Here is a 20,019-nt window from a genome sequence, read left to right on the forward strand (position 1 = left end):
ATAATAAAAAAATTAAATTTAAATTTTTATAAAATAAAATATTGTAATAGTATAATTTAAATTAAATGAACAACACCTTAACTATTTAAGAGATGTTTATTTTTTGTATTTATCTCTGATTATAAATCATAATTTATTATTTTATATAGTATTTTTTTCTCATAAAAAATACACATAAAATAAAATAATTTTGAATAATCATTTTAAATCTATAAACTAAAGGTTACTTCAATATAAAAACCTACTAAAAAGCAAGTCCGTATAGAATAAAGGCCATTTTCAACAAATGGGACACCACCCCGCTCCGCCCACTCATTTTAGATTCCGGCTCCAGATGTCTGACAGATTTTCAACCTTTCCCATTACACGTTTATCCAAATATTCCTTCGAAATTTCAATAGTAAAAGAGGTAATATCCAGTCGAGGGGGGGGAAAAAGGGCAAAAAGGGGGAAAGAAAAGGGCTGCTTTTGTTTACTTTCTTTCCCAGGCTCGGAAGAACGGTCACCCTACTACCTAGCACAAGGATTATATTATGTTTTTCCTAATAGTGTGCTTTATATGCTACTCAATCATCAGCACAGACCTCTAAAATAAATCTCGAATAATCTTCTGTTGTTGTGGACGAATGTATAGATTTCTACAACCACCAATCAAATGCATATAAAATGAAAACTTGGGATCTCATTGTCACATCCACAAATTACAATTACTCGGTACTCATGCTAAAACCAGTAGTCCCTACGTTAATTATGCATGTATGAATCCTTTTCTGTCAAAAAAAAAACAAACAAACCATTATTTCAGACATTGTTATTAGCACTATTTATTTATTTATTTTTCCTCTTTCCTTCTCCTATCATTTTTTTTAAGGGACTTCTCCTATCATTTTAAGTTCCAGCAAATTCACTGACAATTAATCAGCCTCTTTGCTTACTACGGTGCCGTTATAAAACAGAACTCAGATTTATTTTCTTATGCCTCTCTTACTAACTGGAGGTCTCAGCATCCATGCGCTCGAGTACACGGCGAGCTTCTTCCTCGGTTGCTGGAACCACGTTGCGAATCCTAAATCCATTGTTTGAGGCCTTCACCTCTGGCCGCACGGTAAAAGTGAAATAAAAGGTATTTGATACCTGCATGAGATAAAGGAAATCAACAGAAAGATGAGCAATCATGCCAAACAGAAATTATTGCCAGGCAATTATAAAGCTGAAAAAAAGGGAACAAAATTGCACAACAAAAGTCAAAAGACCAACAGGTATTATCTTAGTCTGTACCTTTAAATGGAAACGGGAAACCATTTTTAAGTTTTGGAATGTAAAGTTAACTGTGGCTTACGGCTTACCTCACTGGATCTGAGCTCAGGCCTAGTAACATGAGCAACAACTTCAATGTTAATGAGAGGCTGATCGGGATTCTCAACCTCGGTGTATAGAACGCACGATTTCAAGCGGAGGAAATCTCCAACGTCCACCTGCTCATAAAAGACGCATTCTTTACAATTACAAGATCATAACAGAAAAAGTAAAAAATAGACTAACATATGATACTTGTATTGCTGAAAAGAGAGAAGGATGCAAATGGGGTACTCAACAGGTCTCAAGAAGTCAACATGATCGACTTCTAGGAAATAAGGCACCAGGCCTGCAAAAGCATAGGCTGTGGAGAAAGCCAGTTCAAATGCTCGGTGCATCAAAAACCCTCCGAAGATCCGACCATGGATGTTTCTCTGCTGCGGCTGGCAAATCAGAGCATTTTCGAGGCGCGTGTCCCTCATAAGAATGCTGTTTCTGTCTGCTAAAGCAGGCATATCGCAGAAGATCCTTCCTTCAGCTAATAATGTTTGGAGTCTATTTGCTTCCCCATTCTCAAACTCATTTCTGGCTGCTTCTTGTCTCTTCCTTTTCCTCAGATTATTCCTAGCTTCTGCTTCCTCATAGAGCAATGTTTCTTGTTCTGTTTGTGGCGAGAGGTGATTAACTGGAGCAGCTTTCCCAGTTTTAGAGTCACGGGCCACGAATATGAAATTGGCTGTGAGAGCTACTGCATCTGACGCATTAGAACCCTCTGCAAAATAAAGCACTCTCATCAAGACTCCTAGTTCAACATTTTTCCATTTCTTGACATGAGGGCTTGATAAGGATTAAGGACTGATAATACCATCAGCTGCGCTTACTGGTGAGTCATTAACAACTGTTCTGACTCAACAAAGTGGCAACAAAGACTCAACAAAAGGCATGTAATATACTTGTGTAATCCTGTTGAAATTGATTCTGTAGATTTATTGGATTCAGTTGCAAGATCATAGGACAAACATAAAAATTGCACTTGCACGACAAGTATGAGGAGATTAAAAGGGTTTTTATATGATCATAGACCTGGAAGTCATGAAAGTTTTGGTGATTTTACAGAAATAAATTGGTCTCAAAATATCAAACAGTTGTACATTCATATCTTTATCGTCATTAACAGTCATGTCTTTTGAGAAACGATACAACACCATCAAAACAAAATCGGGCAAGACAAGATGCTACACAATTTCTGAGGGTGAAGCCCTATAGTACCTTTTGAGGACTGAGTGACTTCTAGTTGAATCTCAATTGATGACCGCCCAACCCAAATGACAGAACCAATTATTTTCAGATCAAGGTCAACACTAATAGGCTTCTTTAGGACGATCTTGTCAACGGAAGCAGTAACTAATAGCAGTGGCCGCGTTGTGAATTCATCATCAGAACAATGCTAATTCAGAAACAAAAAGGAAAAATAAGAGAGGGTCAATCCATCCGTTAAATTCCAAATTGAATAAACTAACAAAGTAACACTCATTGCATCACCCTGGACGAGAGACCAAGTATTATACATACAGCCGTATATGTCACTTTCGAACATTTTTATTCCTCTTTTCACATTACCAATCAAAGAATTAGTAAAAATTCAAGTAGATGCCGGTTAGAAGACTTCTTAACTGTCACAAAATAAAACCTAATCGAATTGGCTAAATTACAACAAACATCAAACCATATATCAATTTGCAAATTTCAGCTCCAACCAGATCAACAGAAACCACTATGTATCATTGAAACTACTCAAAAAGGCCCGAAAACAGGAAACTATGTATCTTTAACATATGAAATTTATGATCCCAAACTTGGAACAAGCTGAAAATACCCATGATCAGTTCATACCAAATAAAGACAACCCAGTTCATAAAAATGATTTTTATTTGGATTCAGTTCATGAAAAAGCGTATTTTGCGGTACCTTAACGGATATGGTGCCAGCCAAGGCGTCGAGATCTTCGAGCAATTTCCCGATTCGGACCTCGTTCCAGGGATCTTTGTACTGCTCTCTCAAGATGTAATCGTTGGAGAAATTGTAAAGAATCGTGGTCCTGCTATCGGAGGGAGTCTTGGTAAGCAAGTCGCTCTGCGGCGGCGCGTCTTTGGGCGGGTCAAGAAGCCTCTCGAAGATCTTCGACCTCGCCTCCCACAGCGCCTCCGTCACCGGCGAATGGTACATTCCTGGCCACAGGTTTATTGGCTTTCGAGACGAAGACTTGGCGTCGGCCGACGACGGCGGGACGAAGGTAGAGAAGACGGAAATGGTGTTGTTGGACTTGGGGGAGGAATTCACGTCCATCGAGCTTGGATTGGGGTTCGGTCGTTGGTTCTTGACCAGATTAGACGGAGATATTGGATTTTTCGTGTGGTTAGTTGTGGATGTTGAATCAGACGAAAAGGATCTGAATTCTGAAACTTTAGTTGCGGCCTGCGGGTCATCCAAAGTAATTGTTGTCTGAGTCAGGTTCTCCGTGATTTTAGGAGCGGTGTTAGAACTTTTTTTTTTTTTTTTTTTTTTAAAGAAAAATTAATATGGAATTTTCTATTATAAGTTTAAAGGTTATTTTTTCTAACTCTATTATCTACATCATTATATAAAATTTAGAAGTTATTGTTAGTATTAAATTTAGCGTATGTTTTATATTTTAAATTCAATTGTTATTGATTGATATGTTTCTTTTTTATTTGATTATCGCAACATTGACATATTTAAATTATTTTAAATTATTATTTTTTCAAAATTTAATGATTACAATAAAAAATTAGTTAGTTTCCATTTAAAAGTTTAGCGTCACTTATCACCTGAAGAACACACGTGGCTTTTGATAGGCACTGCAAAGTAGATAAATGACATGTCGTTTCAGGTTAAAAAATTTGATTTCACTGTTCTAGAAAGAACATGTCGTTTCCAGTTTACAATTTTCTGTCGTTTATGAATAAAGCGATACAAATACACGACACGCAGTATCGACATGTACATCAGGTGGAGTTGTATATGGAGCACGCTTTTTCCATTCCAAATTTTGCACGAAAGGAATCCTTTGCCAGTGTGACTACTCCACTTTGAAATTAAGCCACATTTTTGTTCATTTATAGAGCATAACCACATCTTGAAGTATAAACAATTTTTCTTTCTTTCTTTCTTTCTTTTTTTTTTTTTTGTTTTAATTTTCACTCAATAACATATGTTTTCAAATTATCAATATTTCCTCCACATCGTTCTTGAAGTAGATACCAATCGCCTATCTTTCATTTCTAAGTATTATTAAGCAATATGACATTTTTCACGAAGGGATATTCCTCACATTAATTAATTCCTAATTATAAATTTGTTCTTCATTATCTTCGCCTCTGGAGGCACAGTGAAAGTGAAATAGAATGTGTTCGATACCTACAAATAATCATTTATACAAACACTACATATAATTAGTATAAACTTTGAGAAAATTCTGCAACAAATATATATAATCATGTTATAATAAGCAGAAACAGCAGTGCTGCTACTTAAAATGGATTTCTTGTTGGTATAAATAAACTTTACTAACCTCAGCAAACTTCTCCTCAGGCCTAGTAACATGAGCAACAACTTCAATATTGATCAAAGGCTGATCTGTATTGTTCTCATGTTTCGTGTATAAAACACATGATTTGAAACGGACAAAGTCCCCCACGTCCACCTGCATAATACAGTACATCACATAGACATCATTTTTACTTTTTAACTTAATAAAATCATGAAGGTACTAATTCAGTTGCATAATTAATTTGTTCAATTACGTGTTCTTGTTTTATTTTATTATTTTTTCTTTAAAAAAGTATAGAAAGAGGATGATCAGTGTTAGTATATTTTCTCTAGATCTTATTAAAAGGGCTCCTCAGACGCTAACAAGAATGTTCGTTAAAAACCTTACAGTTGAACTTTATCCCTTAAAGAGTAGTGCGTTAGCCACCCAATCTCATTAAATGTACTAATAGTAACATAAATTTTATTTGTTCAAGTACGTATATTTAATTAATTTACACATTATTAATCCTAAATCCTGAAATAGATATGAGAACGTATATAAGACAGTGCTGTACTACTCAGAGGTCTCAAGAAATCAACTTGATCGACTTGCAAGAAGCAAGGAACTGAGGCAGCAAAAGCATAAGCAGTAGAGAAAGCCAATTCAAAGGCTGTGTGCATCAGAAACCCCACAAAGACGTTGCCATGCATTTTCCTGTGCTGCGGCTGGCAACGCAGCCAGCTCTCAAGCCCTGTTGCACCGTCCCTAATTAACAACGCTAATTCCTTGTGTTCTCCTGATCTGATCTTGCTTTTACTCAACTGGTTTCTAGCCTCTGCTCGTTTGAATCGAACTTTTTCTCGTACCGTTTCGTGCAGGAGCCGGTTCACTGGAGCAGCTTTTCCAGTCTTGGAGTCAAGGGCCACAAATACAAAGTCGGCCGTTAGTACTACTGAGTCAATAATATGATCATCTGAAGCATCATATTCATAGCCCTCTGCAAAGTATTATTATTAATCAACAACATTCAATATCGTCAACATTAATAATAGTGAATATAATTGAGCTTGTTAGAATTGATATATAACTTTTCAGATGAACAATTTTTCTGATCCGGCAATTTATGAATTATTTATATCGTTACATTATTGTTTCTCAGTTTGAACTCATGAATATGATCTCTCTACTTTGATATCATATAGTTAGATATTACTTAATTTTTCTCAAGTGCTTGTGTTACCCTTGAGGGGGGCCAAGAGAGGAATTTACAAATTATAATATATCCTTAAAGTATAAAACCAATTTAAATTTTGTGCTAAACCATAGTTTGTAATTTGGACCTTTAGAGGGCTGAGTGACTTCCAGTTGGATCTCAATTGACGACTGGCCCACCCAAACGACAGCACCAACTATAAGAAGACGCTGATTGGCCTCTTCTGCACAATCTTCTCAACAGCAGCTGTCACGAGTACTAGTGTTGCCTTGTTGTGCTTCCGCCATCGGAGCAGTGCAGTGCTACATGTATATCCACCAACACAAAGCATACAATAGTGATTCTTTCTCACTTAATTTATAAGATTAATTACAAAAATTTCCCTACTCTTATAACATTTTTTGTACCTCAATCTCATTCCCCTCAAAGTCGGAATCATTCACAAAATGTTTATGAATCATTCACAAAATGCCTCTTGCGTTAAGATTTCTAACGTAAATGACACACGTCACACGAATGCTAATTATTCTAAAAGAGTTTGTTTCGAAATTACTATTCTCCTCATCACTTTTAAATTTACATTTTAAAAAACGTATTCTAGTTTTCATTTAATATGATAATAAATAAACAAATAGTAAAACAAAATTTTTAATCTCAATTGAAACTTTTCAGTAAAAAATAATTAAAACTAATAATATTTAGATTCACAATATATTTTTTACTTATTCACTATATATTTTTAATAATAGTTTTCAAAACATCAACATTCCAAAAAAAAATAAAAATGTTTACATAAAGGTCAAGTTCATAGCCTAACCAAATAAGAGGTTTATAGTGAGAGAGAATTCAAGAGAGAGAGAGAGAGTGGGAAGAAGGAGAATAGTCCGGCCGGTTATCGAAACACGCCTCCAGTCAGCCGGCTCTTAAAGTACACCCACGCATTCTATGTCGGCCGATCTACACGATGGTGGAGTCCGTGTTGTGTCTTCTTCTCTTTTTTCAGTTTTTCATGGAATAATAAAGGTTGTCATTCTGCCAGTATTAGTGTTTATTTTTCCTGTGTGGGCTTTGGTTGTTTTGAGTTATGTTTTCCCACCAAGCTATAACCTTGTATAGGGTTTGTATTATTTTTTTACCTTCTATATGTCTTTAGCCAGACTTTCTACTTCAACAAGTTTGATCTGGAATAATGTTGACTTTTAGAGATCGGTCTATACAAAGAGTTTGCTACAGTCTTTTCAGGAGAGCCAACTGTAGAGAGAAAATTAAACGAGCTAAGAGAAATTTATTGGCTAGAAAGGCGACAAAAACATTGATGAGTTTATTGCGAAATTGGGTAACGTCTAGTAGTGGCATTGCTTTATGTATCATGCTTTTGGAATCTTGAGGTCAAAATAAGATGTTGAGACTTGAGTGTTTGAATGACTTTTTTAAAAGAATGTTGGCACTAAGTAAAAGTTCTAGTCAAAGTACTAGTATAGAATTAATGGCCGTGTTTAGAATTAATCCCGTTTTTATTTTTCACATTTTTCGAGAAAGAAAAAATGAAAACATTTTAAAACGACGTTTGACACAATAAAGATAAAAAATAGAAATGAAAATGATTTTTTTTAGTGTAAAATGAGAGAAAAATAAAAAACGATTTTTAGTCATTTTTTATTTTTTATTTTCGTTTTCTCTTCTCTCAAGTACAGAGAGATATATATATATATATTAATGATTTTTTTTATACTAAAAATAATCTCTAAATAAAACTATCAAACACATTTTTAAAAATAATTTTTATATAAGATTAAAAACGTTTTCATTTTATTTTCATATAAAAAATAAAATTATTTTAAACGAGTTTTAAATGCGCAAATACATACGTTGGGCTCATTTGGTATCGTGTTTAATCAGTTGAACAGGAAAGTAAAAGTATGCCTTTTTCTATTATTGTTTGGAACTTTTTTTTGTTTCCTTTTCTTTTCCACTAATGGAGTGGTTGGGCCTATGTTTCAAAAAGCGTAACGGAATAAAAAAGATATTTCATTTTTTCAATAAACAGAAAAATATCGAAATAAAGTTCACAGAATCTTTTAATGAAACTCTAGAATTTTTTTTTCCTTTTTTTAGGTAAACTCTAGTATTTTTGTGTGTGTGAAAGTTCTAGTTTAATTTTCAGTCTTCTCAAAAATAACTTTATAAATTTGTAATTTATAGGAATATCAAATTTAATTATGGATAAGTTCGTTTGTTACTCATTATTGTATATTTATTTAAAAAGTATACCTTTAATTTTTAATGTTATATCCTTGACTTAGATTTAAGATGATTAAACAAATTCTCATTTATTTCATCACAACATATAAAACACACCTACTCTAGAACGAGGGACGTGGTATGAGCTAGCTCAAATTCTTGGTAATTGGACCGCGCACCACGGTACATGTTATTTTATTTAAATAATTAAGGAAATCACATGCAAAGAGTTCTTTGTTTGTTGTATAATAATTTTTATTAGTTGTATAAGACACTACATTTTATTTTATTTAAATAATTAAGGAAATCACATGCAAATAGTTCTTTGTTTGTTGTATATAACTTGCTTTATTAGGTGTACAAGACACTACAGCTCACCGACGAATATTACAAGTTGCGCACCTAGATTTGGAAAGGACCTTGTGGGGAACACTGGATCTTAAAGTTATAGATTGTTGGAGAAAATGAAATTTTTTATCCGTTTATTTTATTAATGATGGCTAGATGTCTAAAGCTTATTTGACAAAAACTAACTCTTAACATACCCTTAATTTGTATTTATATAAGTCCATGAAGAAAACAAATAAAAAAAATGGATACACGTGACTTTTTATATAATGTAGTATGATACACCAAATGATTGAGAGATTTGAGGGGAAAAACTTTTTGCTCATCTTTAAAACACAGTACACTCTCGCATCATTATTCAAGAGATCAAAAATGGCCGAGAGGGGAATGATATCAAGCCACTGCTTGGTGTTGTCCTTCCCACTCCAAGGCCACATCAACCCTTTGCTCCAATTCTGCAAGCGTTTACACCACAAAGGCCTCCATGTGACCCTCGTCACCGCCAAGTCCATCCTTAGAACCCTCAACGTGACCGCCGCATCCGCCGTCGACGCCATCTCCCTGGACGCCATCTCCGATGGCTACGACGATGGCGAAAAAGAGGAGAGCTTCGACGCCTACTTCGACCGCTTCTGGCGAGTCGGGCCCGTGTCTTTGGCCCAACTAATTAGAAAGCTCTCGGAGACTGGTCGACCGGTCGACTGCATAGTTTATGACTCGTTCATACCTTGGGCTCTCGACGTGGCAAAGGAGTTTGGGCTTATCGGAGCTGCTTTCTTCACCCAGTCTTGCGCCGTCGTCAGCATATACAACCACGTCCAAGGAGGGTTGCTGAGGGTTCCGGTTTCGGAGTCCGAGGTTTCGATCCCCGGGTGTCCGCCATTCCGGCCTTCGGACTTGCCGTCGTTCGTGTATGATACCGTGTCGTACCCGGTTATCACCAAAGTTGCTGTGGATCAGTTCTCCAATGTGGAGAAAGCTGATTGGGTGCTCTGCAACACGTGTTATGAGCTGGAAGAAGAGGTGAGCGCCGTTCAGTACTATTCAATTTTATCTAGGGACCCGATTTGAGTTTGTAATTCGAGTTGATATGTGATTTTGTGTGAGAGTTTTTTACTGTAGCAAAAAAGTTAGATGTGACTGTTTCTGAGAGTTTTTAAGGGTCCGTTCACTTCGTTGATTTGAGTTTGTAATTCGAGTTGAGATGTGATTTTGTGTGAGAGCTTTTTACTGTAGCAAAAAAATTAGATGTGACTGTTTCTGAGAGCTTTTTACTGTAGTAAAACTCAAATTCTAAACTCGAATCGGCGAAATGAACGGGGCCTTACTATAACAAAACTCAAATTCTAAACTCGAATCGGCGAAATAAACGGGGCCTAGATATGCTATAAAGTGATCTACATGAGTACATTGATTGATTATTTATTTACTATTATTACTTTTTTAAAGCCCCTTTGGCAGTGTCACCCCTTTGGCACAAATCTTATAAAATCATGAATCTCGATGACCAAGATCTCGGTCTGTTATATATGCAATCCTTTTCATAAATTTCATTATATGTGTGTTTAGTATTGCGAAGGATTTTAGATCAGTTGGGATTGGGAAGAAGAAAAATTTAGGGGTTGATTGATATGTATTTTTATGCATTATAAGTAGATTATTGGTATGTTGGGTGAACAAAAATCGTGAATCTCGATGACCAAGATCACGGTCTAATAATACTTAAATGATATGTTATTTGAGAGGAATAGTAAAAGGATATATGATACATGATAGGTACTTGCTCTATTATGCAAGGTAGATGATTTTATAAGATTTGTGCTTTTTTCCTCCATCATTTTTTAACCTACATGGAAAAGAAATAGTAAATGAGAATGATAATAATAATAAAAAATAGTCAGCGACAAATAATTATTCTGCCTTTAAAGTTTTGATTTTGGTTCCAATATACTATTAATTAGCTAGTCTTTATTGTTTATGATCTTCTCATGATGAAACTATTGATGTAAATTTCAAATATTGATGTGAAAATATTTACTTAATCTAAATATATGTAATATATAGGTGGCAAACTGGATGATGAAAATTTTGCCACTAAAGACAATTGGACCAACAATACCATCTATGTTTTTAGATAAGCGACTTGAAGGCGACAAACTGTATGGTTTCAGCCTTTTCCCGTCACAAAGTGAAGCTTGCCTGAAATGGCTAGACTCACGCCCAAAAGGGTCCGTCGCTTACCTGTCGTTTGGGAGTTTAGCTGTCGTTGAAGCCGAGCAAATAGATGAACTCGCTAATGGTCTTAAGAGAAGCAACTGTCACTTCCTCTGGGTAGTCAGAGCATCAGAAGCAGATAAGCTCCCAAAAGGGTTCGTGGACGACACATCTGGTAAGGGTTTGGTCGTTTCTTGGTGTCCTCAGTTAGAAGTTTTGTCAAACGACGCCGTCGGATGCTTTGTCACGCACTGTGGTTGGAACTCCACTTTGGAAGCCCTTAGTTTGGGAGTTCCTATGGTGGTTATACCGCAATGGAGTGACCAATTTACTAACGCAAAATATGTTGTGGATGTTTGGAAAGTTGGACTCAGAGCTCCGACAGACGAGAAAGGGATTGTTAGAGGAGAAGCCGTGGAACATTATGTGAAGGAAATAATCGAAGGAGAAAGAGGAAGGGAGATGAAAATGAATGCAATTAAGTGGAGTGCATTGGCCAAGATGGCTGTAAATGAGGGTGGAAGTTCTGATAAAAACATTGATGAGTTCATTGCAAAATTGGGCAACTAAATTACCTCGATTTAATTAGATTGTGGATGCACGTTTGCGAAATAATATTGTCTCGCACATTATAAATGAAAAGGGTAGTATTTGATTATATTATATTATTTATATGCATATATATGTAAGGATCCAAAACAAGAGTCATGTGTATGTGCTATATTTGATCAGACTTTTTTGGATGTCTTTCGTTTGTGCAGCTTGGTACACCTAATTTTCCTGGTGTTTTATTTGAGTTTGACAGTGAAACCAATTGTTTGTCAATGTGTCATGTTTTATATGGTACTAGGAAGTTGTGTGGTATTGACTTTTAACACTCTAGAATAAATTTTTTCTTTTCAAAAAAAATTAAAATTCAGTGCTCCTATTAAAATCTCTGAGACATTGATCTTAAATTAACAGTAATATCGAGGATATTGCAAAACGTTGGCTTATAAAAACAGAAGGGTTTTAAGAAAAGACGGCATCATGATGATAATGTCTCAATTTTGGTTGAAGATTTTAGAGAGCAAATCTTTTTAGCCGTTTGATTAAATCTTGAGAATCCCATGACCCTTATAAGGCTCTACACACACACACACAAAATAAAATAAAATAAAAGACAAACAACAAACAAAACAAAACAAATCCAATAGATAGAAAACGCAATGCCAAACACTAAAATATATACAGGAGGCAAACACACAAAACAGTCGACATACGAAACACAATTATTATAATCACAAAAACACGTGCACACCCAAAGAAAATAAATAACAAAACCACAAACCATGTTGTCGAAGCCTCTATTGTGAGACGACTGTCGATAAGACCAGCAGGAAGAGTAGCAATCCCCGGGAGGCAAAGTAGCCATACTGACATACCGCTCGAATAATAATATTGTTACACCACGGTCGAGGGATCGACATTTCCTCTGGGTGACAAGCGTCAAGGACTCCCCGTTGAGGACCGGTCGTTGGTGCCGAGGGAACCAGTGTGTCCAGAGTACCCTTTAGACGTCGAGAAGTCACATGCGCTAATGCGTGTCGAGGGCCTAGCCCATGTGGTGAGGACCCGACGTCGAGACATCAGCCCAGTCAAATCTGCTGTCAGTCCTGGGGAAGATACACTGTATCACCTACTGCCACTGTTGGAGTCAGGAAATCAGGCATCGGGTAAAGAGTGGTTAACCTGACCGGGAAGCAATAATCAGGGAAATCCAGCTGCCACATCCCCAAATTAAGGGATAGAGGTTGATCTCCTCGGGAAGTGCAGGGGGTTTTTCACATGTATAAGGCCTATAAATAGAGCCATAAAAGTTCATTAAGTTTTTTACGCCCTCACTTAGAGACTTCTACAGAACTTGTAATCTACAACATATTAGTGCATGCACAAGTGGATGTAGGCAAAGAATTTTAGCCGAACCACTATAAACTCTTGTCTCATTTACTTATTCAGTACCATTAATCCCTGATTAATACATGAGTGATTAGTGCGAGTGTTCTCGGAGAGTTATAATTTCTTGTTGATTAAAATCCACCATCAATAATTGGCGCTAGAAGGAGGGCCTAGGAACCCAAGAAATCAATCCAGCAGTAAGTATGGCCCCGAGAAAGACCCGTAGCATGACAGCAACTCATAAAAGCCAAGAAGTCTAGAACTCGGCCCACGGAGGGAGGAATCCGGCGAACCCACCCAATGGTGGCCAGGAACCCGCTAGGGCACGACCTAACCATAGGGCGCAGCCACAGGCCGCTGGAAACCCTCCAGACCGCCTTGACCAGCTCCAAAGGCAGGTAGAAACACTTGTTGTGGTCATAGAAAGGATGACCACAGCCCTCGCCAGACGGGAACAAAGGCCAGACTCGATGCCACCACTAGAGGACGCGCCGATGAACCCGGTGAACGCCACCGTTGGGAACCAAGTAACCGGTGACCGACGTGGTGACTCCGAGGGGGTCGGTGACAGTGGGGCCAACAACCCCCGCCCAGCCAGGTCGAATAGATCCGTGGGGAGTAGGCAATGAGCTGCAAGGAGGAGAGCCCAGGAGAGAGCCGCAGTCGAAGCAGAAAATGGCTGAGGGATACCCCCTCAAACGCAGGAGAACATGAGAAGGAGGGACACGGTCCCAATAGAATCCTTGTCCGTATGCGGGGAAGACCTGAGAGAACGGTTGAATGCTCGACGTGAGAGAGATGTGCAGTAGTCCAAGGAAGAAGAGCTGGCGGCCGAGAATAAAGCCCTGGTCGAGAAGATGGCTAAGCTAAAAAAGCAGATAGGGAGTCGGCTGAACAACTTCGAACAAGTTGTGCGGAAGGTGGCCGAGGCTGTAAATGTCGACGCCAAGATGTATACATCTCACGACCACCCCTTTACAGAGAACATCATTCGGGTGCCGCTACCCGATAAGTACAAGTCGCCGCCTATCCCATAGTACGACAGAAGAAGTGACCCAGACGACCACCTGGAAGTCTACACGGGGCACATGGTCCTACATGGGTACCCCGAGGAGGTCATGTGCCGCACGTTCAGAAATCATCTCTCTGACTCTGCCAGGAGATGGTTCAGGTCCTTAAATCCAAACTCAATAACCAGCTGGGATGACTTGAATAACTCCTTCCTGACTCACTTCATAGGTGTCAAGAAGTACATCCCACCAAAACAGAACCTCTCGAGGGTGTATCAGGGATCAAACGAGTCCCTAAAAGATTGGATAGCCCGGTTTGGGGAACATGTGGCTACCACCGAAGGGATCTCCGACGAGGTAGCCTTGATGAGGGCCTTGTCAAGCATGAAGAAGGACATCCTATACAGCACGGACTTCGACCGGAGGCCACCCTAAACCTACCAAGAATTCCTGGCAAGGGCCAAGGGATTCATTAACGTAGAAGAGGCCAAAAAGGCCTTAAAGAGCAAAGTGGTGGTTACCACCAAAGAAGAGGTGGGACAGCCGAGCCAGAAAAACAACGGTAAGAAGCGTCGAGGTAATCCTCAGGTGCAGATTGAGCCAAGGTACAATCCGGCCCCAAACAACAGGGGCGGCAACGCCTCGACGGGGTAGGGGGACACCAAGCGGGCCAAGCCACAAAAGTATGACGCCTACACCCTATTAACCATAGGGATTGATGACGTCTATCATGAGATCAGTCACCTCCAGGTACTGCGTCGTCCACCGCCGCTGAAGTCTGACCTAGCACGAGAAACCAAAACAAGTATTGCAGGTTTCATGGTGAGAGTGGACACACGACCAGCGAGTGTTTTGACCTAAGGGATGAGGTCGAGAGGTTGATCCGTGAAGGGAGGCTCAGCGAATACCGAGCCGACTGACGGGGCAACAATAATTGGAGGAACAACGACCGACGGGAGGATCAAAGGCAAGACCAACCTTCGAGCCCGTCGGCGTGATAAGGATGATCTTTGGTGGGCCTTACCTCGGCGGCGCCTCTCGCCGTGTACAGAAAGAATATGCGAGAGAAGTGAAGGAAAAATTCAACCGGAGGATTATAAGTGTGTCCGGTAGGGAGTCAAAGGCCGCAAGGTTTGAAGAGGCTGAGATAACATTTTCAGAAGCGGATGCAAACGTGGTACATTTCCCCCAAAGCAACGCTCTGGTGGTGGAGGCCATGATTGGAAACCATACGGTCTGTTGCATCCTGGTGGACAACGGCAGCTCGGTGGACATTCTATAAGCCGATTGCCTCGACAAGATGGGAATCCTTCGGGTAAGGCTACAGAATAGCCCATAACCACTGTATGTCTTCATAGGGGATTGCGTCGTCCCCGAGGGAATGATAAAATTGCCAATGACAATTGGCGACCGACCACACACCTTGATCGTTATGTCACGGTTCTTGGTGGTGAAGGGAGGCGACTAATATAACACGGTCATAGGGCGACCGACGTTGAGGGCATTGAAAGCAGTCACGTCGATCTATCACTAAACAATGAAGTTCCCGACACCTAGTGGAGTCAGAAAGGTCAGAGGGAGCCAATACGAGTCGAGGCTTACGTATTCAGAGACAGCCTGCCACTACGCCGAGCCAGGGCAGACCAAAAGAGAAATGAGGGTGGTGGTGACCAGAGCCAAGGAGGTCGACCTAGACCTTGGACTCTCAGACGGAGAAACGGGGACGGGGCCAGTCGAGGAATTGATGGAGGTCTTCATCGATGAAAAGGAGCCTACGAGGAAATTGAGGATAGGCTCAGAACTTAAATAGCATAACCGGGAAGAACTAGTAGCATTCCTCAGGGGCAACCCTGACGTGTTTACCTGGACCCACGAAGACATAGAGGGGATTAGCCTGGACATAATGAGCCATAGGCTCAATATAGATGAAAAGTACCCCCCTAGGAGGCAAAAGCATCGACCGATGAATGCCGAGAGGTATGCAGCTCTACGGGAGGAGGTCGACAAGCTAATAAAGAACGACTTCATCCGGGAAGTCCTATACCCTGAGTGGGTATCAAACCCTGTGTTGGTGTTGAAGCCTAACGAAAAGTGGCGGACTTACGTCGTCTTCAGTGATTTAAACAAAGCCTGCCCGAAGGACAGCTTTCCACTCCCAAGGATAGATCAACCGGTCAACGCTATAGCGGGGCATGAACTCCTCAGTTTCATGGATGCTTATTTTGGCTACAATCAGATACCGATGTTCCACTGCGACGAGGAACACACATCTTTCATCACTGACAGGGGCCTATATTGCTACAAGGTCATGCCCTTTAGCCTTAAAAATGCGGGAGCAATATATCAGCGCCTGGTCAATAAGATGTTCACGGACCATATAGGTAAAACCATAGAGGTTTATGTGGATGACATGGTGGTGAAGAGCAGGAGGTCTAAAGATCATGTGGAAGACCTCAGGAGAATGTTCGACGTACTGCGAAAGTACAAGATGAAGTTGAACCCCCTTAAGTGTGCGTTCGGGGTTAAGTCAGGAAAATTCCTAGGTTTCATGGTGAACAGTTGAGGAATCAAAGCTAATCTAGAAAAGGTGCAGGCGCTCATCGACATGAAATCACCACGGAAACCGAAGAAGCTAACGGGTTGTATTGTTGCACTCAATAGATTCATTTCAAAATCTACAGATAAGTGCATACCATTCTTCGACACCCTGAGAGGGACCAAGCCTTCTCAATGGACAGAGGAGTGCGAACACATGTTCCAGCAATTAAAGGAACACCTTGGGAAGCCGCCCCTACTGTCCAAGCCTACGGACGGGGAGGTGCTGAGCCTGTATCTGGTGGTCTCTGAACACACCGTTAGTTCGGTGTTGGTCCGCGAAGAGGAGAAGGTGCAACTGCCTGTGTATTACACCAGCAAGCGCCTCCTCGACGTAGAGAAAAGATATCCGCAAATGGAAAAGCTCGCCCTCGCGTTAGTGATTACATCGAGGAAGCTGCGCCACTACTTCCAGGCCCACAGTATTCAGGTCTTGACAAACCACCCCCTCAGGCAGGTATAGCAAAAGCCCGACGCTTTTGGGAGACTTCTTAAGTGGTCCATAGAGTTCAGTCAATTCGACATCGACTACAAGCCACGGGTGGCCCTCAAGGGCCAAGCCTTGGCCGACTTCATCGCCGAGTTCACAGGATTGCCAGATGAAGCGGAGGCAGTTGATGCCCCCCCCCCCCGGTTGGAAGCTCTATGTCGACGGGAGCTCTAATGACAATGGAAGTGGTGCAGGGTTGGTACTGCACACCCCAAAGGGCCACAAGATAACCTCAGCCGTTAGGTTTGAGTTCCCCGCATCCAATAATGAAGTATAGTACAAGGCGTTGCTGGCCGGACTCAGGTTGGCAGAGTGTAACACCCCGAAGAATTAAATGGGATTAATTGAAATAATTAAGATTTATTAGTGTGCCTAATCTGATTTAATTAATTGGGTTTTGATTAATAAATGTTCTGACGTGTAATTTAAATAATTTCAAGGTATTTAAATATTCTCAGTAATTTTTATTTTAACCCAGAAGTGTGTATGTGCGCATTTCTAGACTGTTTTTTTAAATGTTGGTACCTGTCTATTTTTTTTCTTTTTCTTTTTCTTTTCTTCCTTTTCTTTCTTTTTCTTTTCCTTCCTTCCCGTGCACTCCCTCTCTCACTCTCTCGTTCTCTCACGCTCACTCTCTCTCTCCTGTTTTTACTTCAAATCAACTGGATTTCAAACAAAATGAAAGTTTCAAGAAGTTTCAACGTCAAGAGAAGGATTCAAGGTAAGATTTCTGAAAAAATCTCTCTTGAAATCCTAAGTTTTCAGATTTAAAACTCATTTTTGGTTCGAAATAGATTTTGATGGTTTTTAAGTAAAACTAGGGTAGAAATTGGAGATCTTGAGTTATTTGGACTTGTTTTAGGATTTAGAACCCGGATCTAGTGGTTGTCCCTTGAAATATTTGATTTGGGACTGGATTTGCAAGTTTTTGAACTAATTTCCGTGAGTTTTCTCGCACTGGTGTTCTTCACCGGTCGACCGGACTACAATGAGGCCACCGGTCGACCGGATTGCACACCACCGGTCGACCGGTGGTGATGCACTGCTCTGTCACCGGTCGACCGGTGTACACGGGGTTTGACCCTGTTTGGCATGAAATTGCTGTTTTGACCCCTGTTTTCGGGGAGGACCCAAATTAGCTTCATTTGGGGACCTAGAGTCGATATTAGCAACTTTAATCCATGTTTTGGAATTAAAACCATTGGAATTATGATTTGAAACATGAAATTGATTATAGCACACTAATAGGAAATTAAAGAATATGATTGAGTCTGAATTACTTTAGGAATGAAATTGGAATCCTAAAGTATTGTCTTGTGACAGTGATAAATGAGGACTCGGACTGAGTGGCTTGAGGAAGCAGAAGCTGGGATAGTGCACCGCTAGCCACAGGTTTTGTAAATTCGAGGTAGGATTTCTATCCCTTTCTTTGTGAGCCTGATTTTCAAAAAGGATTTTTGGCCTTGCAAGTGTTTTAAAGAAAGGGGCTTGTTTGCAAAAGAAAAATATTTTAAAAACCGTGACTTGTTGTAGTTCACGGAACCCATGGCTTGTTGTATTTCATAATGATTAATAAATGATTTCTTAATGAAAGAGATCTTGCGAACCGGTAAGAAAATATTGCTGATGGCCTAGATAGGATGTGAAGAGTGCATCCTCGGGGGCAGAACCCGAAACTCGGTCCAGGTAGGCTTGTGCACTTAGTTGTGTAAGTAATTTTTACAAATTACTTGCTGATGCCTGTAATACGGTAATTTTCAGTTATATTTCCTTTGAGAAAAAGGATATGAGGTTACGGCTGTTGTGTTGGAACTGAATGTCTTATTTATTTACTCGCTCATTTATTTATTCATTTATTTATAAAGTTTATTTCAAATATATCCTATTGGGCCTTTCGCTCACGTTTCATTGTTTTAAAATGTTAACCCCTTCCAGGAGACTCTAGGAGTAGTGCAGAGTAGCTGGATATTTGCTACTGTTGGATCAAGCGAGGATTGTGTTCATCCTCTGACATATAAATGTAAGGAAGTGAACTTCTGTAAACTCATGTAATATTCGGATTTACTAAAATGTGGTTGATGTCTGTAATGATTATTTACATGTTCATGTATGTACAATACTGTATGTCCTGTGGGTGGAGCCATGTGTGTTGTCAGAGGCTCAGGACTTAAGAAATTTATATTGTATTTTAATCAAGTTAAGTAGGGCTCATTTGGGAATTTACTTTATTAACCCCTAATCAAGCTCTATGTCACCCACCCCGTTTGGGGGGCGTGACACAGAGCACCTAAAAGCGGGGGCCATAGACATCTTCAGCGATTCACAGCTAGTCGTGAACCAGGTGAAATGCCAGTATCAAACCAGGGATGAGAATATGGCTGCCTATCTCAAGAAGGTTAAAGAGGCCTTGGAGAAGCTCTTAGCCTACAACATACATTAGGTGCCAAGGGCAGAAAATAGCAACGTCGACGCCCTTGCTAGGCTAGCCACCTCGAAGGATGCTGAGCTGCTCAGGCTAGTACCCGTGGAAGTTTTGAAAGCTCCCTCCACCGAGGGAAAGCCTGAAGTCCTATCACTAAGCCACCAACCGAGCTGGAAAAACCCCATCGTCAAGTATTTGCTCGACGGCGAGCTCCCGAAGGACAAGCAACAGGCAAAAAGGTTGAGGTACAAGGCGTCGAGATTCGCCATGCCTAATGATATCCTTTATCACAAGGGGTTCTCAACGCCCTTGCTCCGGTGTCTTGATGAAGAGGAAGCGAAGAAAGTGCTCTCAGAGGTACACGACGGGATATGTGGAAACCATGCAGGGGGACAATCCCTGGCCTATAAGGTGCTGAGGCAAGGGTATTATTGGCCCCACCTCAAGAAGGAAGCATCCGAGTATGCAAAGAAAGGTGAGGCTGCCAAAGGTACGCCCCCATGCCTCGACAACATTCAGAGGATCTAACGTCGATAGTCTCCCCTTGGCCATTTGCAAAATGGGGGATTGATCTCATCGGCCCATTGCACAAGACCCCCGGGGGATACAAGTACGCCATTGTAGCGGTCGACTACTTCACGAAGTGGGTTGAAGCTGAGCCTTTAACGATGATATCAAAGGAGAAATGCACAAACTTTA

At 40.2% G+C, this 20,019-nt stretch overlaps 2 protein-coding genes and 1 pseudogene across 2 annotated transcripts; 1 reads left to right on the forward strand and 2 right to left on the reverse strand.

Moving 5' to 3' along the window:
- Positions 1 to 409: 409 nt before the first annotated feature.
- On the reverse strand, positions 410 to 3,851 carry LOC21390815 (acyl-coenzyme A thioesterase 9, mitochondrial). Its single transcript, XM_024165083.1, has 5 exons — positions 3,265 to 3,851; positions 2,566 to 2,743; positions 1,596 to 2,068; positions 1,347 to 1,475; positions 410 to 1,134 (listed from the first exon to the last, which is right to left on the reverse strand). The coding sequence occupies exons 1-5, from the start codon at positions 3,640 to 3,642 to the stop codon at positions 988 to 990; spliced, it is 1,305 nt and encodes a 434-aa protein (XP_024020851.1). The 5' UTR covers positions 3,643 to 3,851; the 3' UTR covers positions 410 to 987.
- An 802-nt stretch (positions 3,852 to 4,653) lies between these two features.
- Positions 4,654 to 7,004, reverse strand: LOC21390816 (annotated as a pseudogene).
- Positions 7,005 to 8,923: 1,919 nt separating this feature from the next.
- On the forward strand, positions 8,924 to 11,667 carry LOC21390817 (UDP-glycosyltransferase 74E1). The gene is made up of 2 exons (XM_010097277.2): positions 8,924 to 9,674; positions 10,716 to 11,667. Exons 1-2 carry the CDS (start codon positions 8,928 to 8,930, stop codon positions 11,433 to 11,435), a joined length of 1,467 nt encoding a protein of 488 aa, XP_010095579.2. The 5' UTR covers positions 8,924 to 8,927; the 3' UTR covers positions 11,436 to 11,667.
- Positions 11,668 to 20,019: the final 8,352 nt, after the last annotated feature.

Source organism: Morus notabilis, unplaced genomic scaffold (assembly GCF_000414095.1).
Source record: "Morus notabilis unplaced genomic scaffold, ASM41409v2 Scaffold579, whole genome shotgun sequence".
NCBI classification, from domain to species: Eukaryota; Viridiplantae; Streptophyta; class Magnoliopsida; order Rosales; family Moraceae; genus Morus; species Morus notabilis.

Bases quoted from the DNA above. Each gene is read 5' to 3' on its own strand.
- LOC21390815 (XM_024165083.1), bottom strand. From the start codon at position 3,642: ATGGACGTGAATTCCTCCCCCAAGTCCAACAACACCATTTCCGTCTTC. The intron at 1,476-1,595 runs GTTGAGTACCCC...TTTTATGAGCAG, and splicing joins ATGTTGACTTCTTGAGACCT to GTGGACGTTGGAGATTTCCT. The intron at 1,135-1,346 runs GTAAGCCGTAAG...TATCTCATGCAG, and splicing joins CTGAGCTCAGATCCAGTGAG to GTATCAAATACCTTTTATTT.
- LOC21390817 (XM_010097277.2), top strand. From the start codon at position 8,928: ATGATACACCAAATGATTGAGAGATTTGAGGGGAAAAACTTTTTGCTC. The intron at 9,675-10,715 runs GTGAGCGCCGTT...TGTAATATATAG, and splicing joins GTTATGAGCTGGAAGAAGAG to GTGGCAAACTGGATGATGAA.